This window comes from Chrysochloris asiatica, unplaced genomic scaffold, assembly GCF_000296735.1.
Source record: "Chrysochloris asiatica unplaced genomic scaffold, ChrAsi1.0 scaffold00045, whole genome shotgun sequence".
In the NCBI taxonomy this organism is placed as follows: domain Eukaryota; kingdom Metazoa; phylum Chordata; class Mammalia; order Afrosoricida; family Chrysochloridae; genus Chrysochloris; species Chrysochloris asiatica.
In genome coordinates this window covers 11,065,146-11,087,688 of record NW_006408563.1, presented here as the reverse complement: position 1 = coordinate 11,087,688, position 22,543 = coordinate 11,065,146, and the positions used below count along the sequence as shown (strand labels likewise).

The window sequence follows — 22,543 nt, the reverse complement described above, 5'->3', positions numbered from 1 at the left end:
CCTCTGCCCACTTCCTTGTTCTCTATCTACTTTCCTTCCCTCACTCAAACACAGAATGAGCCCACAGACCAGGAGCTCACCCTGAAACCTCCATGAAGATGGAACTGGTGATGGCCTTCCCATATCACTTTCCTTTTGTCCTTAACCTTTGAGTACATTTGTCTTATAAGCTCATTTTTATGATGGTGTGTCCTCCCTCTCAAAGTGACATATCTGCATATTAGCTTGTTAACAAATGCTCTTTTGAGACTCTGTAGGATAAGCACTGGATTGTTAACCACAAGATCTGTGGTTCAAGCCCACTGGCCGTTCCTTGAAAACCCTACACAGAGTCTCTATGAGTTGGAAGCGACTCGACAGAACTTAACCGCTACAGCAGCAACTGCAGGCAAAGGAGTGAGTCTAAAAGTGAGAATTTGAGGCAAAAGAAAAAGCTATTTTGAGATCAGTATACCTTCTTCCAGCATCCGTCAAATCACACGCCAAAGGAGGCCTCTAATCTGGCCCTGAAACCCTGCTGTTTGCCAAGCCAAACCACACACAGATCATCAGTGTAGCCAGCCAGGTGTCCCCAGACACAGAGCAGATATCATTGTGACCTTTTAAACTTCGTTTCCTTTTTCTAGGACATGAGCTTGAGAAGACCTTGTAACTGAGAAACTGCCAGTGGGGCTGCCCCATTTCAGAACCATGTGCCTAGTTTGCTGCGCCTTAGTTGCCTAAATAATGTCAAATTTTTGGAGCATATGTCCTTTGGAAAACTTCAATCTGAGTTTAAATAAGACCATTTTCTTCATTTTTTATCCAACACAGCTGGATTCTGTCCTTGTTGGTTAGATTTTCGACCCCACAGTCTCTAAAATTTTCACTGCTTTTGAGAGTTGCATGGCCTTTCAGACAATGCTAAACATTGAGGTTTCCTGTGTCCTTTGGGGTTTGGTCTTGATTTGATTTGATCGTTTCTTCTCTTTTGTGACTAAATTAACCTTGACTGAAAGATGATGCCTGTAAGTTAACATCTACTTCTCGCCATACCAAACTCTATATAATTAAAACTCTTAAAGCTTTGTGATCATCCCTTGCCTAGGTCCTCCTCCCTCCCCCAGAGATACGGATTTAACTGGGTGAGGGTGGCCCCAAGAATAGGGATTGTGTAAAGAACCCCAAGTGATTCTCTTGTATATCTGTGATTGGAGACCACTGGTGGGGAGTTTTCCAATGGGATTACTATGCCTGGACATAGAGCAACAGTTCTCAATGGGATGATTTTGTCCCCAGTGGGCATTTTGCTCAGTCTGGAAACATGCAGTTTTTAGTTGTCTGCAGCTGAGAGGGGGGTGGGTACTATTGGCCTCTACTTGGTAAAGACCAGGGGGTGCTGGTAAACACCCTATAATGCACAAGACAGCCTCCATAACAAAGAATTGTTCAACTCAGAATGTCAGTACTTGCAAGGATGAAAAAGCCTGGGCAAGAAGAGTGAGAGGAAGAATGTGCCTGCCGTACTTCTTTGAAGGAAAGATGACATCACCGTCACTCTCGCTTGCAATACCCCAGAGGCTCTGCGTCCTAATTCCTCTCAAAAGCCACTACTCCAGACAGGAAGGAGGGAGTTTCATTTCCAAGAATTTACATACCGAAACAGCATGGTATAATGCCTTCTCTTTTCATATTGTACACTAGGAAAATCATGTTTTCAGACTGCTGGAAACATAAACCTTCTAGCTACATACTTTAAAGGTCAAATTATGTTTTTGCCCCTTGAGACCAGAAAACAATTATATCTAAGTGTCAAAATTTCAGGGCTTCACTTTATTTATTTATTTATTTGGTCTATCTTTCATTATAAGATTCATCTCAGTCCTTAGAAGAGAATGGAAATTTTCTGAACAGAAGGTTATGGCTAATGATAGACACTCACTTTCATTAGCTGTTCTGTGGTCTTGGTCTTTTTCTTCTTTTGCAATAAAACCAAATACCACAGTGGGAACCAGGATTTGGATGAATATCTGAGGCCTGTAAAGATAAATACAGTAGGGCAGTATTCCATAAAGAATCTGTATGGGGAGTTATTATTTTTCTTTTGGCTTTAGCCAAGAAACAATATCACTTGATGTTCCCCGGCACACGTGGCATATGTCCAAATATTCTAATGCCAATAACATACTCAGGTTTGCCAATCCTTGTGCTATTTAAGCTGAATGAAAACAGAAGGTCCTTTTCCATATTTTATGGTACAGTAATATTTGAACAGATAGCTGCTGATCATTGAATTACCCTCCCTTAATCAGGAGAGTTCATAGAATTGTGCAGCTATATATACTTGATAAGAATATGGAGGAAATAGGTATTAGAAGAAACAAATCCTAAAATTACATGTGTGCCACAGAATAGATGCCGTGACAACAGGCTAACTTGGTGTCTGAGTTAGTCGCTTGGAGGATGTTGATAGAATTACGGATAATGAGTAGAGGCTCCAATTTAAAACCATTGTGACTGACATAGTAAACATTCCTAGTGTGCACACTAGAATCAGAATTACCTGGAACAATGTAGTTAGGACGCTTTTCAGTGTGCCATTCAACAAGGGACGTTTATAATGGGATGACCAGTAGGACAGCTGGTGTGAGGAGCTTTCTCAGAGACTCAGCATCACGTATAATAATTCTACAACGACTTCAATTTCCTATAAAAATATCAGGAATGTATTAAACCATTACTGTGTTTTACCAGCTCCTTATACTAAATATCTAATGAATATGAAATCAGAGGTTGTGTTTTTTATGGTATTTTAAAGAACGTTAATAAAAGGTCTCCATATTCTTGTGCTCTGGAAATTAATACAATCTGGGCATTGATCACAACCTGTACAAACAAGACTTTCCTGACTGGTCCCTCCCTTTCCTTCTCAGTCAATGCTTTTTCTGAGTGCTCCCCTGCTTGTAGCTTATACAAAGCGTGAGACAAAGGACATTAAACAAACTTGTTCTTGTTCCCCACTCCCAATATCCGCTAGAGTGCCAGTATATTCAAAGTACACAGACTGGTGATGTGCCTGCAGAGGATAGCAGGAGGGGACCATAGACGAGGCTAAGAAATACGTTTATGTCTCAGGAGAGCCATGCATATGGTTTTGTTGCTGGCCTAGCTGACAAACCCGCCCAAAATGACTCCTTTTCCTCACTCTGTACCAGTTCAATAAACAGAAATAAGCTCCAGGATCCATTCTGAAACAGTGAAAAGGGCAAATACCATATAACACGGAGAAATTCAAGGTTCCGGTGACTTTGTGACTAAGGAAGTCCCCATGGCACTGTGTATTTCAAATCCTGCCTGCACACATTGCCACATTTGTGAATATGTGTCATTCTAAATAGGTGGAGCTCGCCTTTTAGAGGTGAAAACTTCTCTTTTCCTATTCCCCTTCCTCCCCGAGGTTTCTCTCTGCATTTGATGTTTCCCCAGGGCACTGCAAGGACTGAATGAATCAGTTGACATGAAGGAAGAGCAGCTTGATAAATACCAAAAGTACAGAGCTGGCCTTTTCAGTGCTGTTACAGTCCCCCAGAAAGCAGCATAAATAGCTCGTTGTATTAATAGCCTTACTGAGCTCCATGTGTGGATTACCTCCATACATTATATCCGTCATGCACTTAGCACTAGGAGCAGTTCCCCCTCCATTGCAGCCTTCTTTGGGGAATAAGAGGCCTGCCATAAGAGCTGGAGGACAAGAAGTTGATTCTGACTTCAGCTTGAAGTCGGAAAAGCTTTCCAAACCTTTTCAGCAAATGGATGCATGCCTCTGCAAAGGCATGGTTCATTATCATCAGAGAACAGAAATATACAAAGAAATGAAGCAATTGTTCTGTCACATTCCCGTAGTGAACACATGTATCATGTTGTGTGTGTGTGTGTATTTGTTTGTTTTAATCCACAGTACAGTCCATTTTCACTGGGAAAACAAGATGAATTTGTTCTTATTTACTAGTATAAGCTTCAAATACATTACAATATGAAAAGGTGAGATAACCTATATGTAACCTCAAAATGAATCTTGGAGCTTAATACTATTTATTAGACTGCTACAGAGAGAGGGTCCTCTTGGACAACTTGGCAGCAAAGACAGCAAGCCATATAGAAAGGCTACCCCAAAAATCAGAATAATGTAATCTCCTTGTATGTTACTAGAAATTGTAAATCCTTTGTTTTTACTAGGCTATATCTAATAAAAATCACATTACCCCAGGTTTGTTAGCCACTTAATTAGGAAGCATAAAATGTAGAGTTAGACTAGACTGTAAATCTCATCTCCACACAGTCTAGCTCTGAAGCTGGTTGAGTTTCTTCTATTAAGCTACAAAACAGGGCTATGACTACCATTTTATATGGTTTTTGTAAAGAATCATGTACATGGACAGATCATTCCAGAAAATATCTAGCCTTGGCCATGATGTTAAGTGCTGTCGAGTCACACCAGACTCACAGCGGCCCTACACAGGGTTTCTGAGGAACAGCTAGTGGGTTTGAACTGCTAACCCTGTGGTTTAGAGCCCAGTGCTCCTTGCTCTACAGTCCCACACCAGACTCCTTGCCCATCATAGATGTTCCATAAAGATTGATTTTCTTCTGTTCTACATAGAACATCCAGTAATTTAGGAAAAACCCAGGGAAATGTGTTAGGAGAAAAAAGTTTAGGGAAAATTTCCTTTCCTCTTATTATTTTACTTGGATCCACAATCAATGCTCATGGAAGCGGAAATCAAGACATCAGTGATGTATTGCATTAGACTAACCTACTGCAAAAGACCTGTCTAGTGTTGAAGAGCAAAAATGTCACTTTGAGGACTAAGGTGTGCCTGACCCAGTAGCCTCATTTGTTGCAAAAGCTAAATGAATAAAGGCCAGAGAAAAACTGATACATTTGAATTGTGGCATTGGCTAAAAATATTGACTATACCATGGACTGCCAGAAAAATGAACAAATCTGTATTTGAAGAAGTACGACCAGATTGCTCTTTGAAAGCAAGATTTCAGTGATTACGAATCAGGCTGCGAGCCTTAAGGTCAGCAGTTCGAAACTAACAGCTGTTCCGCGGGAGAAAGATGAGGCTTTCTACTCCTGTAAAGATTTACAGCCTCGGAAACTCTGTACAGGGTCGCTGTGAGTCGGAACTGACTCCATAGCACATAACCACCACCACCGCCACCACCACTTTGGACATGTTATCAGGAAGGAACAGTCCCTGGAGAAGAACATCACACTTGATAAAGTAGAGGGTCAGTGAAAAAAGAGGAAGACTCTTAACGAGGTGGATTGACACAGTGGCAGCACACAATGGGCTCAAACACAGCCACAGTTGTGAGGATGACGCAGGACCAGGTAGTGTTGTGTTCTGTCATGCGTACTGTTGCTCTGAATTGGAACCAACTAGATGGAAGCTAGCAACAATAACACCCACCAAGACACCAGGAAGCAGTTATCTTTGTCCTGTTTTTGTTTCTTCGGCATGCAGCAGATGTCAGTTGTGAGACATCACACCTTGTAGCAGTTTACTGTTTGAGAAGGAAAGAAGCAACCAAACCCATTCTCACTATCATCAAGTTGGTTCCAATGCAGAGCGGCCCTACAGGACACAGTAGAACTGGCTTTCCTATGTTAAAATCGTTACAAAAGCAAACAGCCACATCTGTCTCCTAAAAAGTGGTTGATGGGATTGAACTACCTACATTTCAGTTAGTGGCTGAGTGCTTAACTACTGCACCACCGTGGCTCATTTGCACAACCACAGTTGCCTCCCAAACATCCGTTCACATTTTTCCATGCTGTCTCTCTACCTTTCTCTTCTCCATTCTCCTTTCATCTATTCAGTAGAGAAATGAGTGTGTACAAGCCAATACTTTTCCAACTCTGGAGTTTATAGGAGCATCTGGTACATTCCCAGAGATTTTGCTTCTGTGAGTGTGGGGTGAGCCAGGAGCCTACATTTAATGAGTACAGTGGGTACCGATGTAAGTGGTCTGAAGACCGCAACGGAGTAGCACAAAAAATAACAACCAAAAGTTGCACTTAATCTCCTCCGGCTCATGGCAACCCCATGTGTGTGAGAGTAGAATCATTTGCTCCATAGGTTTTTAATGGTTGCTTTTTTCAGAACTATATCATCAGACCTTTCTTTCAAGGCACCTCTTGGTGGATTCCAACCTCCAACCTTTCGGTAAGTAGTCAAGCGTGTTAAGCATTTGCACCACCCAGAGACTCCAGTGAAGGACAAAAGACAATCTGTTTCCTAGAAAAGGTTGTGCACATACAGGGTGTAGACAAAGACGAGTAGTATAAAGCAGGGGTGCAAATACTGTGCTAGGCTGTGCTTCAGAGAGAGCACAATCAACTCTATTTGATAGTTAAGAAAGGGTCCACCAAAGAGGTGACATTGAGCTGGTTCTGCAGATTACCTGTGAATCTGCTAGACAGAAATGGGAAGGAGAGTCCCATGTGTAAGTAACACCATGAGAAGCCAGAAGCACAAAGGACCATAATGCAAGAGTATGTGCCCTGGGTCTCACTCTATCACTGAGAGAATTTGGATACATCCCTCCCAAATAAAAAAATGTATGTATTCATAAATTCTATATGTGCACCATTGTTAAAATACTAAAAATTAGAAAAGTCAGCTTTTTAGTGAAAAGTGCATTCTGGGCTCCTGGTTTGGCACCCAAGGATCAGCACTGGACTTTGAACCAAAAGTCAGCAGTTCAAACCCACCAGCTGCTCCTTGGAAACTATACAGGTTCACTGTGAGTCAAAAATGACTTGATGGCACTTTAACAACAACAAAGAGAGTTCAGGCATTTATTTGTGCCCACCCACCCCACCCCGAAGGCACTGGGCTAGGGCAAGGGGCTATGAGGAGTGTGGTGGGACGTGAAAGCCTGGGGATGAAGAGCCCTCTCGTACAAATCAAGGAGTGCACGTGCCTTCCCTGCCTCCTCACTAGACAGTCAAGGGATTCCGGAGACACCAGGAACAGGGGACCAGTTGGGGCCAGGCCAGGTTCCCGTGTGGGATGTGGGCCACATCTGTTTCTTCCAGCTTCATGTTCAACCATCCTGATGGCTTCTGCCTAGGCCCTCCCTTCACTCCCACCACACCCACCCCCAAAACAAACAAACCTTAAAGGAAACACAAAAGAGTGTTCAGAGTGCTTGGATGTATTTTGAGGAAGAGACAAAGAGGGAGTTTGCCTTGTTTTGTTTTATTTTAATAGTTGTTTTTGGATTTTCCAGTTTGTTTTTAGTGAGCCGTTGTTGTTGTTGTTGTAAAGTGCCATCGAGTCAATTCCAACCCATAGCAACCCTGTACAGGGTTTCGAGGGACCTAAAAATGTGAAGAAGAATGCTGTGTTAAACTTTCTCCCTTGGCTCTAAGACAGTCAGCATGCACAGAACCATTTGCTTTCTTTCCCAAATGCATGGTGGTATGCTTTCCATGGGTTCAGACTCATAGTGACCCTGTATAGGGTTTCCAAGGCTGTGGTGCTGTAGGATAAGCACTGGACCCTGTATTCCTGGTATGGTGTTGTAAGAAAGCAACCCTCAGAAACCCTATACAGTGTTGTTATGAGTCGAAACCAACTAGATGGCACATAACAACAAATCTTTACAGGAGCAGAAAGCATCGTCTTTCTCCCGCAGAATGACTGGTGGATTTGAGCTGTTGCTCTGTCAGTTAGCAGCCCTGCTCGTAATCCACTACGCTAGGTGTAACGTGAAAAAAAAAAAAACCAGGGGTGGTAAAACATATCATTTTTATAACCATCGAAAGAAAAATCCTGACTGTATCACTTCCCTGAATAGTGAGCTCCACGGAAAACAACAAACTAAGCGATACTTAGCAAAGATAAGAACATAGATTATTAAGCAAAGTCGTGTGTAGAACTCGAAGTGGAGGTATCCAAGGAATAGACATTTTTCTACTGAACATGTGGAGTTATGGGATTTCTAGAATTTATGGGATCATCACAGCTTAGATGTCACTTTCAAAATTCAAAAAAAGTGAAAGAAATCCCTCTACTGTTTTTTTTTGGTTTTCATTATTAACTGTGTCCTTTGTGAGAGGCGTCAGAATTTTATAACTGTTGGGAGTTAGTATTGGTGCCAAATCTGCACATGCCCCATTTCAAACTGTACCTCAGACAAGTCTGATGAGCCATTGATTGTGGTTTCCAGTCACTGTAAGGCTCTAGCTTAAAACATGTAGCCTGTGAGATAGTAACAGACATCAGTGTCGCTAGTAAAAGAAATGGAATCAAATGGGCTCCAGGTGATTGACAGATTGAGTGCAGCTACTGGCAGTTGGTGACGGCTCGAGGGATGTATTCTGTGTATAGGATGGGGTTCAAACTGAGAGACACGGCTACTGTAGTCCCCTGGCAGTCACCATAAGTTCGCAACTTTTCAAAGGGTCTTGGTGCTATAGACATTTATATTGGATTTTGAACATTTACCAAATACCATTGTGTGGTATTCAAGCCATCTTCAGAAAGTTCATTTGTCACCAACATCCAGAAGAAAATAATTTCATTTATCCTTTTTTGACTTATAAAAAGAATGGCACACACACATAGAAAAGAACGTTGGTTGTAACAGCTAAATGCAAAAATGTACAATATCAAATGTAGAACAAAATTCAAATTCTTAAAAAATGCTGCACCAACTGGACCAATAGAGACTAGAGGAATCCCCCTTTGGGCTTGGAACTAAATCTGTTTCTGCAGGTCACCTTTCAGTCAAATAACAGATTGGCTTGTAAAATAAGCAATGTCATCCATGAGCAATGTACTCCCTTAAACTGGGTAAGACTAAACGGGCAACATTTACACAGAAGCAAAGATGAGAAGGCAAGGAGGAAAAGGGAAACTAGATCAATGGAAACAGAACAAACAGAACACAAATAATGAGAATGCTGACACAGTATGAAAACTGAAATCAGTGTCATGGAACCATTCATATAAAAATTGTTAAATGGGAACCTAATTAGCTGTAAATGTTGATCTAAAATGCAATATCAATTTTTTTTAATGTAGAGTGGAATGTGACAGACTTAAGAATCACAGCAGCTGGGGTGGGGGAAGACCACAGCCAACAGTTTGATAATGATAATTTGCAATAGTGGAAGTAGAGCATTGCTAAGTGCCATTCAGTTGATTCTGATTCATGGTGGCCATGTATTGGGTTTCCGAGGCTGTGAATTTTTGCTGGAGCAGAAAGCCTCATTGTTCTTCTGGGGAACAGTTGGCAGACTTGAACCGTTGATCTTGTGGTTCACAATCCAGTGCTTATCCTACAGAGCCACTGTACTCCTGGGGAATAGGGTAGGAAAGAGATTTCTGAGGTAGACAGCAGAGGACTTAATGATGTGGGAAGTGAAGGAAAAGGAGTCATGGAAGCTGGGCAAGAGGTGACCCCAGTCACCAGCATACAGGGTCTAAATCAGGGAGAGCAGAATGGAGAAGGGAAGGGTCAGGCACCGGCTGCATGCTAGAACACAGTGTGCCATCTGCAGTCACTGACATAGTGTTTGGACTGCCAGATCTATTGACCCTGGGAACACAGACCACACACAGGTCCAGAAGTCTTGTGCATGTGTGGCTGCCAAGCCAAGGACAGAAGCCTCATTAACAGCTGCAGTAGTTGAGAAACTGATGAGCTGGAACCTCTGACTAGTGTTTCCCTAGGTCCAAGGATTCCTGGAAAGATTTTTGGAAGTTGTACTGAAAGTGATACCCATGGTAACAGTACATTATGCCTTAGTGAATGAATAAGGTTTCATACACCTCCACCTAGGACAATATAGACAGCATCTTCCAGCAGCATTAACTAGTAAAGGGCAGGCATAGCTGACCAGCTCCAGGCCCCTCATAGTGGTGCTGTGCCGTGGAGTCGGTTCCGACTCATAGTGACCCTGAACAGGGTTTCCGAGGCTGTAAATCTTTATGGGAGCAGAAAGCCTCATCTTTGTCCCTTTGAACTGCTGGTAGTTTCAAACTGCTGAACTTGAGGTTAGCAGCCCAGTGTGAAACCACTACGCTACCAGAACTCCTTAAGGCCCCTCATTACAGTCACCAAGTGCTAGGAGACTGTCAGAAGCTCAGATGACATTCCTGAAGCAGTGCTAAGGTACAGAACCTTCAGGTGGGGGGAATCCTCATACTGTCTTTATGGCGTGTCACCCACTTGCACACTCAATAGAGGCCAAAAAGGCCACACATGACATTAACACTCATCAGTTTTCTCCACCCATGCCTCTACCCTCTATTGCTATACAGGGCTGGGGGACATGAAGTTTTTCTTCAGCCTGTTCATCCTGTTTATTCCTCTACAACACGGGTGGGAATCGTCTGGTCTGAGGGCTGTATGAAGCCCGCTAAATCATTTGGTCTGGCCCTGCCGAGGCAACCACAGTTCCAGCCATCACGTTGTTGTTGTTAAGTGCTGTGGAGTCAGTTCTGACCCACAGCGACCCTGAACAGGGTTTCCGAGGCTGTAAATCTTTACAGGAGCAGAAAGCCTTATCTTTCTCCCATGGAACAGCTGGTAGTTTCGAACTGCTGACCTTACGGTTCACAGCCCGATTCGTAACCACTACGCTACCAGAGACCTCATATTAGGGGTGAGTTAATTAAATGTTTGACCAAATATAGCAGGCTAGTTTTTTTAAGCTTTTATTGTGAATTGAGTGATAGTTTACATGGGAGAACTCAACCTATAGTATTTTGTTTCATTGCAATTACAATCCCCTCCATGCATCGTCACTCAACAGTATTTGCTTCTATTTCCTGGGAGAGTTTTTGTTGTAGTTGTTGTTGTTTTTCCTGATGTACACAAAAACTCACAAGAATATATAATCATTTAAACCACCAAAGGGCATATTCTTCAAGCCAGCCTCCTGGCCACTGGCACACATTCTCTTTCCATGAGTCTAGAGTCCTCAGCTGCCCATTTCCATTCCATCACCGCTGCCTCCATCTCTGATGTCACTGCTTCTCTAGTTAGGGTCCCACATACCGCTCATGATCTTCTCCCTTGATGGTCCTAGGGTCCTCTGTTTCTGGAATGTAAGATTAATTACGCCCTCCCTTTTTGTTACACTTCTTCCTTTACAGTTGTGGCAATCACAAGAAGTCATGTTAACAGTTACTCTCTATTGAATCAAATAAATCCTATCCCCATCTCCTTTCACCAGACCCATCTAGACAAGATGAAAACTGTTCAGTGGGGATTCTGCCTTTCCCTGGACAATCTGAAACTCAAGTCCCTCTTGAAAGTTTGTAAGTCAGCCACTTTACACCTTTATAACTCACCCTCCACCCATTTTAGGTAGCCAATGTATTAAGTTGCCCAGCCCTATCAACCCTGTATGCCAAGGGGATAGGTTTGATCCTTGATGTGAAGACTCCTTCCCTCTCAGTTGGTATTTTGAGCTACTACATCCATAAGTATAGGTCAAGTTCATCAAATTGTAGCAATTTACACTTGCTTTCTTTATCAAATTTCTTTATCTTCCTTGAGCTCTGATCATCAAGCCATTGAAGCTAGGTCAAATGGTACTATCTGTAACTTTGGACGTTCTTGTGCATCTCCCCCAACTTCATATCAGCTGGATGCTTCACAACAGCCATAGTTTTCCATGGCCAGCTCTTCCTCTTCTCTCTCTCATCTCAAGGTTGACAGGAGTCTATGAAATGTTGTCAGACTCAGCCCATGTCTTCATTGCTGTAACAAGCTAATTTTTAAGTTAATAATTTTGTATAGCCCGCATAGGATGTTATAAATTTTGGCAGAAAAAATGTCACCACCCCCGTTGCACAGCCTCCTCTCCTCCTCATGCCTCCACCTGCTTTATTTTGCTTAAAGAAGCTCAGAACTGAAGGATTTTTTCCACTAGCATGTCCGGAAGCAAAATGATCTGGTCCAATGATCTCAAATAATATCTCTCACCACAACCTCCCTTATCAGAGATGGCCCGTGGCCTAGTTTTACCTCTTTAATCTGTGTTAATCTAACAGCTGTTGCAGATTCATTTCTTTAAATCACCTTTGAAATTGTACTTTAATTCTCAATGTCCACCAGCAACTTCTTTGGCTACCCACTATCATAGCGTTTATATATTTATAAAGAATACCAAATGACTTGGCTCATCCAAGCTTCCAAATGAAGGAATATTATCATCAGTGCCTTGATCTTCACATTTCTGGAAGAGTCTCTCTCAGAGTAGAAATTGATCAGTCTGTTCCTACTAAAGTGCTGTTCAGATTCTTTATTGTTATTACTAGTCCTCTATAGAAAGGAATCAAGCCAGGGGAAACATATTTATAAAATGACACTTTATCTGTGTGATTAACTATATAATAAACCATAAAGGTTTTGCCATGGTAATCTCCTTCTCCTTGCGCCTTATTGCTTTGATAATAAAAGCTTTTTTATGGCAACAAAATAAAATTTTACTATCCAAGCAGTTTAGATAAAATGAGAAGATGTGTTTTCTGGAACGATGAAGGGCACATCTGGAATATGTGAGGTCAGCATGGGATTTTGTGTGACTCTGTGTAGAGTGAATGTGTTTAATGTGTCTTTAGTCTGCTGTCTCTGAGGTGCTCTGCCCACCCCTCTGAGAGAACGTTGAGTGGCCAGTGAACAGCCAGTTGAAGAGTTATGTATCTGTGCCAGGCTGGTGTAGTTACTGTACATGCCTGTTAACCAAAGATTGAAGGTGGTCATCTACCCAAGGCACCTAGGAAGAAAAGTCCAGTGATCTACTTCCAAAAAATCACCCTTTGAAACCCCTATGAAGCACAGTTCTACTTACACACACATGGGGTCATCATGAGTCCCAACTGACTCAACAGAAACTGGTTTGGGGTATTTCTGTTAAGCACAGAGGGTCACTGTTGAAAAGCAGGATCTTTCCAAACCTGAAACTGCAGTGATTAGTGCAGAAAAGCACAACTTTCAATATTTATCACCACTCCAATTTTCAAACAGAATCATTAACTACCTATTTTGGTTCTGAGCCAAGCTCTGTGTGCTTGGTAAATATAATTATACTTTTATTCATAAGCTATTTCTCAAATAGTCATAGTCCATCAATGACCAAACTTCTGTAAATTTTTGCTTAAACATGATTTATATGCAACCACTATAATATCGCTATGGGTCGGAACCGACTCGACAGCACTTAACAACAACAACAACCACTATAATCTACCAACTAAGAAGTTTCATTGTTGTTACGCCTTAGAAAATTAACATGTTGCCTTCCCTTAAATTCCCCTCTATCAAGCAGGGTTTATGTTGTTGTGGTGGTTGTTGAGCAACCCACAGAAGTCTAAGATAAATAAATAGAACAAAATTTTTAAGAACTCAGTGCTTTCTTAAATGAAGTGCTTATTAAGTGACGATCTGAAGGAAGACTCCAAGTTAATGAGATGCAAAAAGACAAGATCTTCTAGGCAGAGGGAAGGGCATGTGCCAAGGCCTTGTGACCAGGAGAGAGCAGGACTCATCCCTCCTGGGGTATTGAGAAAGTTTGTTTTGTTGTTGTGTGCCATTGAGTGTATGCCAACTCATAGCAACCCATGTGACAGAATAGAAGCACCCCATAAGGTTTCCTAAACTGTCACCTTTACAGAATAGATCACAAGGTCTTCTCTCTGACAGAGCCACTGTCATTGTCATTAAATACCGTGGAGTCGGTTCCGACCCATAGCGACCCTGCACAGGGTTTCCGAGGCTGTAAATCTTTACGGGAGCAGAATGCCTCATCTTTCTCCTGCAGAACCGCTGGTAGTTTCGAACTGCTGACCTTGCAGTTGGCAACCTGACTTGTAACCACTACACTACCAGAGCTCCTTGACAGAGCCACTAAGTGGTATCAAAGTTCGCAGCCAAGTGCTTAACTGCTACACCCTCAGGGTTCCTGGTGAAACTTAAAGGAGATCATTCCAATAAGGCACTGAACTCACCCTAATGTGCTTAGCACACAGTAAGTATTCAGGAAGTATTAGTTATTATCAACTCTTATTTTGAGGCAACTTAAGGCTGTCTACACAGATGTATATTGAATGCAGGTGGGTGTTCTTTTCTCCTTCTGCAGTTAAACTTGGCCTGTCACACTGTCTGTGATTCTTCTTAGACTCATCAGCCCTCTTAAGGAAATTCACAATTAACGTGATCACTAGAAGGTCTCAAAGTAAAATTGTCTGGTCCAGTGGTTCCAGACAATGTCTGTCGTCAAAGGGCCTTCATCTTCTCTTCCATATAACACCATGCCAGAGTCTTGGCCAAGTTCCTTCTGTGCTTTTCCATCCAGAGTTGTTGGTTTATCAGCAAGTCACTGAGTGACTCATAGTACCTTAGTGACTTCTAGAGGATTCAGTAGGACTTGCAAATGACACAGATGAAATTTCTCATGAAGCCGGGTGTAACACCAGGCCTGGGAGGGCCTTAGAACGTTAGACACTGTCTGTCTTCTTTAACCCTTCATTTGGACTGGCTTTGAGTTTGACATGATGCTGACTCCTTGCTGTCTGACAGCCTATCAGAAGACAAAGCGAGACTTCACTACAGGCAGGCAGTCCCCAGGTTATAGACATCCAATTTATGGACAACTCATACTTGCCGTTTAATGTTACATAAATTTTCCTTCACTTAAAAACAATTGAAGCATCCCCTATTTGCAACAAATTCTTCATCACAATCACTTTCACTTGCTGCATGTGCAGCTTTCAAATCATTAAAAATAGGACATGCTTTGAGCCTTTTCTTGGCCCTAAACCCACCCACTACCGTGGGGTCTATTCTGACGCGTACAGAATAGAACTGCTCCGTCGGGTTTCTGAGACTGTAAATCTTTACAAGAGCAGACAGTAAATCTCACATAGGGTGGTTTGTGGGTTTAAACCACCAACCTTGCAGTTAGCAGCCCAACACTTAACCTACTGAGCTACCATGGCTCCTTCCTTGCGTTAAAAATAAAAAACAAGCCCATTGCCATCATGTCAGTTCCAACTCATAGCAACCCTGCATAGGGTTTCTGAGGCTTGTAAATCTCTTTAGGAGCAGAAAGCCTCATCTTTCTCCTGCAGAGCTGCTGGTGGGTTTGAACTGCTGACTTTGCAGGTAACAGTGCTATGCTTAACCCATTGTGCCACCAGGGATATTTTCTTGCTAAATAAAAACTGTATTTACCAGTTCCAACTTAACAAGCCAAGTCTTAAAGACACAAGCCTGGATCCCATTCATAACCTGGGGCCTGCCTGTATTTCAATCTCCATAGCCATTTTCCACAGTTACCCTACACCTCAACGAACCTGTCCCCTTGAAAGCAAAATCCAAGGAATCTCAGGTTCAGGTGACTGAGATTGTTAGAGAGTCAGGGTTCTCTGCTCAGGCTGGTACTTGATCTTATTTTTCATCGGGTTTAGCAGCAGTTCAGAGCAGAACCCTGACTCAGCAGAGATTCATTAGCTTGCCTTCATACACAAGCGTTTGAAAGCACAATCACACACAGCAGTGCATGAATTACTACGACGTTTGAGGATGATCTTCTTTTGTTGAAATGCCTAGAGGAATGGAAGCATGGTTTGATACCAACTTCACAAGCTTTTCCACACCCTCAAGTGTGCATTAAGCAGATTAACTATTTATTGTGTATAACCATCATCCCTCCTGTTGCTAACCCAGAAAGTCTAAACTAACAGTTCTGTGAACATCCAGCTTTGTTTGAATATTTGTTAGACCTGGGCATATATATTATGTCCCTGCCATCTATCCTGTAAACTCTCTGGGCACATTATCGTGTTAACAAATTTAATCAACACAGATTTTACCATGATCAGTAGTTGATAAAGAAATTAGCAAAAGTCTCTCTGTCTCCCCACACTATTCTCCCCACCAGCACTTATGCACAGAGAAGGCAGGATTCCCAGCTTCAGGGTGTATGGACTTGTTGAAGGGTGGCTGGGGGAAAAATAGCTAAAGATTCCTGGAGACTTCGCCTCAGTGCCCTTCACTTTGTGTGGCACCCTGGCACTCCACTGGGTTGGCTCCTTCCCCCACCCCCCACCCCCCACCCCCATGGGGATCTGAAGATATGCCCATCTTGTATCACCCCTAAGTATTTCCTTTACTTGTATTCCATGAGTGCTCTCAAAACCTGGGGAGTCTGTGTATGAGCCCTGTAGTTTGTTGGTTGGGACGAGTCTTCATTTCTTCTTGCATCACTGTTTTCTTCCCCCTCTCTTCCCCCCAGTGTATACTGAAGGTCTTCATGCTCTTCCTTTCAGCTTTCCCAAGAGGAATGTCAGCTACAGAGTGACAGGAATCTTTGTCTCTTTTGTCCACTGTTCTTTTGCCAACCCCAAAACCATTGTTGGAGTCATGGTATGGCACTGTGGGTTAATGCACTGGACTACAAGGTCGGTTTGAACTGCAAGGTCAGTAGTTCAAATTCACCATCTACTCCTTGGAAACCCTATACAGGGTCGCCATGAGTCAGAACCAACTTGATGGCACTTAACAACAACAACAGCAACCAAACCATTGTTGGCACATGGCAGGCCAGCATTTGTTGAATGAATGACTATTTTGTCTGTCTTCCCATTTCTAGTCTCCTCTGTAATTGATTCCGGTTCAGCTATCATAGACCTTATACAACCCTGCTTCTCTCCACTGGTGAACACAATAGAACACAGGTTTACCTTCAGGTCTCACGTGATGTATAGTGCCATCATGATGTAATCCGGAAGGCAGCTGGACTCTCCTAGCCCCGTAAGCTCCAAATAAGTTACCTTTACCAAGTCCAAAGTCCTCTCCAGGTTTACCAGTTTGGGAGTGGGAGGGTGGAGGAAGTATTAATATTCTGATGTTGACTTGGCCTCCAAGTTGCTGCCGCCTCACAGTGGTTCAGCCTTTCTTTGACCCAATGTGACATCTAGTCCCTTCCAGTTTCCATGTGTGTGTTGCCATACATATTCAAACCATTCACACCAAGCATACCAAACTTGTGAAGATCTGGGTATCACAGGAAAGACAACACTCTACACCAAACAACACAAGACTTAAATAGCCTATTGAATGTTCTAGCTCTTAGAAGTTCTTAGGCCCACCCACCACTGGAGATTTCTCTGAGGGTCTTCACCTTCCACAATTCCCTACCTTCTTGCTAACTCAACATTTCTCTTCCCTTTCCTTCTCCCATCTTCCTTCTCTCCTCTCCTCTCCTTTCTCTCCACTTCCCCTCCTCCCTCCCCCTCCCCTCTCTTTCCTTTCTGTTCAGTTCTTTGACCTTTCCTTCTGCTCCTTTTTCAGTCTTTATTGGGGATGAAAAGTTCAAAGCATTTCCTCAGGCAGCGGAATTACCCAGAAATTTGTAGCTGGAATCCTGACACCCAAGTCTCTAGGTTCTCACCTTTCTCCTCAGCAGCTTATCCATTAGCCTTTGTTTTCCTAACTAAGATGGCACTGCCTTCATCATGAAAGTTGTGAAGAACAAACTGCCCCTTTTAAAGCTGCATTGGTGAACTTGGCAGAGCAGCACAAGTCTGTTGACTCAAGCTAGCATTTTATACTGTTAACAAGCATATGCTGCTTTATGCATAAATTGTACCTGGAAAAATATCCAAGATATCACATATTTCCTATACCTATATGTTGTTGTTGTTGTTGTCAAGTGCCATCGACTCAATTCCAATTCATAGCGACCCTGTATATGATCCGAACTGGTTAAATGGGAGAGGACTTTGGACTTGGCTAAGGTAACTTATTTAAAGCTTAAGGAGCTAGGTTTGAACCATGACCTTTTGATTAGCAGTTCAATGCTTATCTTACAGTGCCACACCAGGACCCCTTACCTACATAATGTGAATAAATAAGGCGCAGATGTCCTGCTATGCTAGTTACGCTAAAGTGACCATATCCAGTGAACTTAAGCCATCAGCGTCATGGGAATAGCTGATGTCGTCTGTGGTTGATGGATTAGGGTGAGTGCCCAGTTCTGGAGAATTTGTCATTCATCATGCATGCCAATTCTTTCCACTAGAATTTTCTGGTTGGACAGAGTTGAGCTAGCTCTTCAAGTGTTTAGTTTACATCATCTGATTGCAGAACTCTTAACTACTATAGACAGATCCCAGAAACTACCTGTTACCTGGGCCAACAATGCAAAATTCTCAAGAGGAAATAAATGTTCATTGAACACTTCAAATTTTAGAAATGTATATGGTTCTTTTAAAAAGTTTATATGATGGAACAATCTGAGTAGCAAAAAGGAAGATAACAACAGTGGATTGAAGCACATCAAATAGAGTTCATAATTAAACTTATCAACAGACAAGCCAAAAATTTGCCTTTAAGGAATCAACTGTTATTTTGAAAACTGATAAAAGGAAAGAATCAAATATTTTCCTACCTTACCTAAACAAACTATACTTCAGGATAAGCAAATAGTTCACAAGGGAGTATTTCTCTTTATGGAAGAATTCAGGAAATAAATGAAGAAGGAATGACAGGATTTTAATATTCCCATTTTCCAATCCCTATTGATTTACTGAATCCAAGCAATATTCATCAATGTCTGCTAATATTAAAAAAGAGAGAGCTCTTTTGTGTTTCCTATAAGTGTGTTATTAGATATAGAAATTAGATTCAATTCAGGTTTGATTTTTTTTTTCCATGAGGAATATTTATGAGTGTTGTCTTGTGTTATCATATGTCTCCTAATGGAAATGAACAAACACAAATATTCCTCCTGGGGGTAGAGGGAAATTTAAACCTGAATCGAATCAAATTTCTATATCTGACAACACATTTATAGGAATACAAAGAAATGGGTTAAATAGTTCTGTGGAGATGCAAACAGCAAAACTCATACTGAGAATAACTCTATAGGACAAACAGTTTGGTTTCTTCCACAAATAAGTTGCACTTATTAAAAAAAGAAGAAGAGAAAGATAGGAGAACACCGGTAAATTTAAAGAAATTTAAGAAACACATTAACCAATGAATTGCAGTGAATAGACTTTATTTAAAACTGTTTTTTGGGTTTTTTTTTTTAATTATGAGGAAATTTGAATACTGAAAGGTATTAGATCATATTAAGAAATCAATGCTGTAGGTGTTGTAATAATAGTGTGACTGTGTTTAAAACAAAAAAACTTTAGTGACACATTTAAAATTTTTATGAATGAAATTAAAATCAAAAGAATAGCAGATATTAATGCTTATCTGGAGTCCTGGTGTGGCTCTGTAAAGTAAGCACTGCACTGCTAACCACAAGGTCAGTGATTCAAACTCACCAGCCACTCCTCAGAAATGCTATACAAGGTTGCTATGAGTCAGAACTGACTTCACAACAACATATGCATAGTCTGTGAAAAGATAAATAAGAAATTTGTAGTCATACATTAGGAACATGGTGGCTCTATGTGATAAGCCCTGGACTGCGAACGACAAGGTCTGTGGTTTGAACCCAAAAGCTGCTCCTTCCTTGGGAGAAATATGAGACTTCCTGCACCCTCAAAGATTTAAAGTCTTGGAAACCCTATACAGAGTTGCTATGAGTCGGAACCAACTCAACGGCACATAACCATAGCAACAACAATCTTGCATTGTTTCTGGGAAGAGGAGTTGGGGTCAAGATGGAGAAAAACAAACTTTTGGACAGATAATTGTTTGCTTTAAGAAGATTTTACTTTTAAAAATAAATAAATGAATGAATTTTGAATTTTTTAAAGTTGATTTGAACATTGGAATACTTAATTAGGAGAATTAGAAAGATACAACTAAACCAGTTGCCGTGAAGTCAGTTTCAGCTTATGGCACCCCCAAGAGTGGAACTGTGCTCATAGGGTTTTTAAGCAACTTTCAGGGGTTGGTTGCAAGGCATTTCTTCTGAGGAGGCTTTGAGTGGACTTGAACCTCCAGCATTTTGGTTAGCAGCCAAGCATTAACCTTTTGCTTATATAACGTGGAGAAGGTTTGTCCCAGACCATGTTCCTCTGAGTATGGACCTAGACTGTCAGAACCAGGCCCACTTCATGCCCTCCCAGGCATAATCTCCGAGGGTGGAGCACAGGGGCATCTGAGAACCACAGGACTTGAATAACAAAACCCACAGCCACTGAGCCAGGTCCAACTCATCGCAACTCTGTATAGAGATTCTGAGGCTGCAAATCTTACAGGAGTAGACAATCTCATTTTCCTCTAATTGGTTTGAATTACCGACCTTGTTTGTTTTCTTAAAAGCTTTTATTGTGAATTGAGAGAAGGTTTGCAAGGTAAATCATCAGTTTTACATTCAACAAATCATTGATTGCAATGATTAGAATCCCCTCCATGTACCATCAGTTAATAGTATTTACCTCTATTCCTTGTGTGTGTGTGTGATGTACACATACCATGTTGAAAATATATATTTGTTTAAATGTGCAAAGGGCACATGTTGCAAGCCAGCCTCCTGCCTGCAGACACATTGCCTTTCTCAGTCCATGGGCCTTGAGTGTTAGCTGCTCTATCTCTCTACACCATCGCCTCTGCCACCATCTCTGTCGCCATGCCACTTTTCTGGTTAGGGTTCCTTGCTCCTCTCATGCTTTTCCCTCTTGATGGTCCTAGGGTCATCTGTTCCTGAAATGACTGATTAACTGCTCCCCCCTTTTAGTTACACCTCTTCTACATTTACAGTTGTGACAATCGCCAGTAGTCCTGATAACAATACTCACAACTGAATCATAAAATCCTATCCCCCTCATCATCAGACCTATCTGGACAAGAAGAAAACTATTCATTGGGGATTCTATCTTACCCCCTTGTCTGACTCCAAGCACCTTCAGGAGAGCTTGTAAGTCAGCCACTTTGTGCCTTTAGAGCCCCCCCGCCCCCCATTTTTGATAGCCAAAGTCTCAGTTGTCCGTCCCTATCAACCCAGTGTACTGAAGAGGCAAGCTAAATCCTTGATATGAAGAATCCTTCCCTTTGGTTGGAATTTTGGGCAAATACATGCATAAGCAAAGGTCCAGTTCATCAAATTGTAGCAATTTACACTTGCTCCCTGTATCAAACTTCTTTATCCTCATCTGATCAAGTTCTGCCGACCTTGTAATAAGCAGCCCACCTAACCCTCAATACCAGAAGGTCTCCTTTGGAATGACCTAAAGTTTCAGCTTTTCAAATCTTCATTATTTTGTTTTGAACTTTGAGATGTATAGGGTAAAAATACTCTCAAAATTGCATTCAAAGCAGCACAACTCTAGAAGTCGGGAAGATGATTTTTTTTAGATCTGCTGACAATGATTTAATCAGCAGATGTCACTGTGTAATACTTGGGTGCATCCCTTCCATGTTTCCTCAATTTTGGAAAGGCAAAGTATGCTGCTGGCATTGTAGCATAGAAATATTTATGGTAATTTTGTATTATGTTTAATGAAAATAATTTCTTTTTTACTTCCACTGCTTATTAAAAATTTATCTTGGATTAAGCATTCTTTGCTTTTGTTTTCATTTTTCCTCCCTAGCATCATTGACAAAGAAGTTTCCTTAATGGCAGAAATGGATAAAGTTAAAGAAGAAGCCAGTAAGTAGACAATTCATTTTTTTAAAAAAACTATTGCTGCAGTGTTGAGTCTGATTCACAGAGACCCTCTGGGACACAGGAAACCCATATGGTTTCCAAAGCTGTCATTTTTACAGAAGCTGACTGCCACATCTTTTGCTTGTGGAGCACTGGTGAGTTCAAACCACGAATCTTTTGGTCAGTAGCCAAGTGCCTAACTACTGTGACACCAGGGCTCCTTAGTTGTTTGGTACAAAACCAACTGCCATCAGGTTGGTTCTGACTCACAGAGACCCCGTATAGGGATCCTGAGGCTGTAAATGTTTTATAGGTGCAGAAAGCCTCATCTTTCTCCTGCAGAGCAGCTGGTAGGTTTGAACTACCGACCTTGTGGTTAGCAGTCCTGTGCTTCTCCTACAGCACCACCAAATCTCTCCTAATCAAAACCAACATACAGATTAAATGGACTATGATTTTGGATTCTGACCAAGGTCCTGAAGTTTCACACTGATCTCCTGGCTTCTGAGCTTTGTGATCTTAAGCAAGTTACTTCACCCCTGGGAACTTCTTGTGACACAAGCATACAGTACACTCACCTTATAGGGTCTCATGGCCAGAAAAATGGGCAACAGTAAATAATAGATGTCATTTGAATTTTTTAAAAAAAGTTCAAGGAGACATAAAGGACTATGTATAAGGAGCTCTGGTAGCGTAGTGGTTACAAATCCGGCTGCTAACCTTAAGGTCAGCGGTTTGAAACTACCAGCTGCACTGCGGGAGAAAGATGAGGCTTTCTACTCCCGTAAAGATTTACACCCTCAGAAACCCTATACAGGGTCGCTATGGGTCGGAAACGACTCGATGGCACATAACAACAACATAGTTACTTGGGTTTTAAATTATATTGACTTTAGTGTTAAATTTTAAAGTGAATTC

General features: G+C 41.7%; 1 protein-coding gene across 2 annotated transcripts in view; it reads left to right on the top strand.

Moving 5' to 3' along the window:
- SPATS2L (spermatogenesis associated, serine-rich 2-like) overlaps positions 1–22,543 on the top strand; it is a 187,426-nt gene that overhangs the window by 147,125 nt on the left and 17,758 nt on the right. For both annotated transcript variants that reach the window (XM_006861995.1, XM_006861996.1), the window contains one exon: positions 21,570–21,628. In XM_006861995.1, the coding sequence (XP_006862057.1) occupies positions 21,570–21,628 (59 nt within the window). The remainder of the gene's footprint in view (positions 1–21,569; positions 21,629–22,543) is intronic.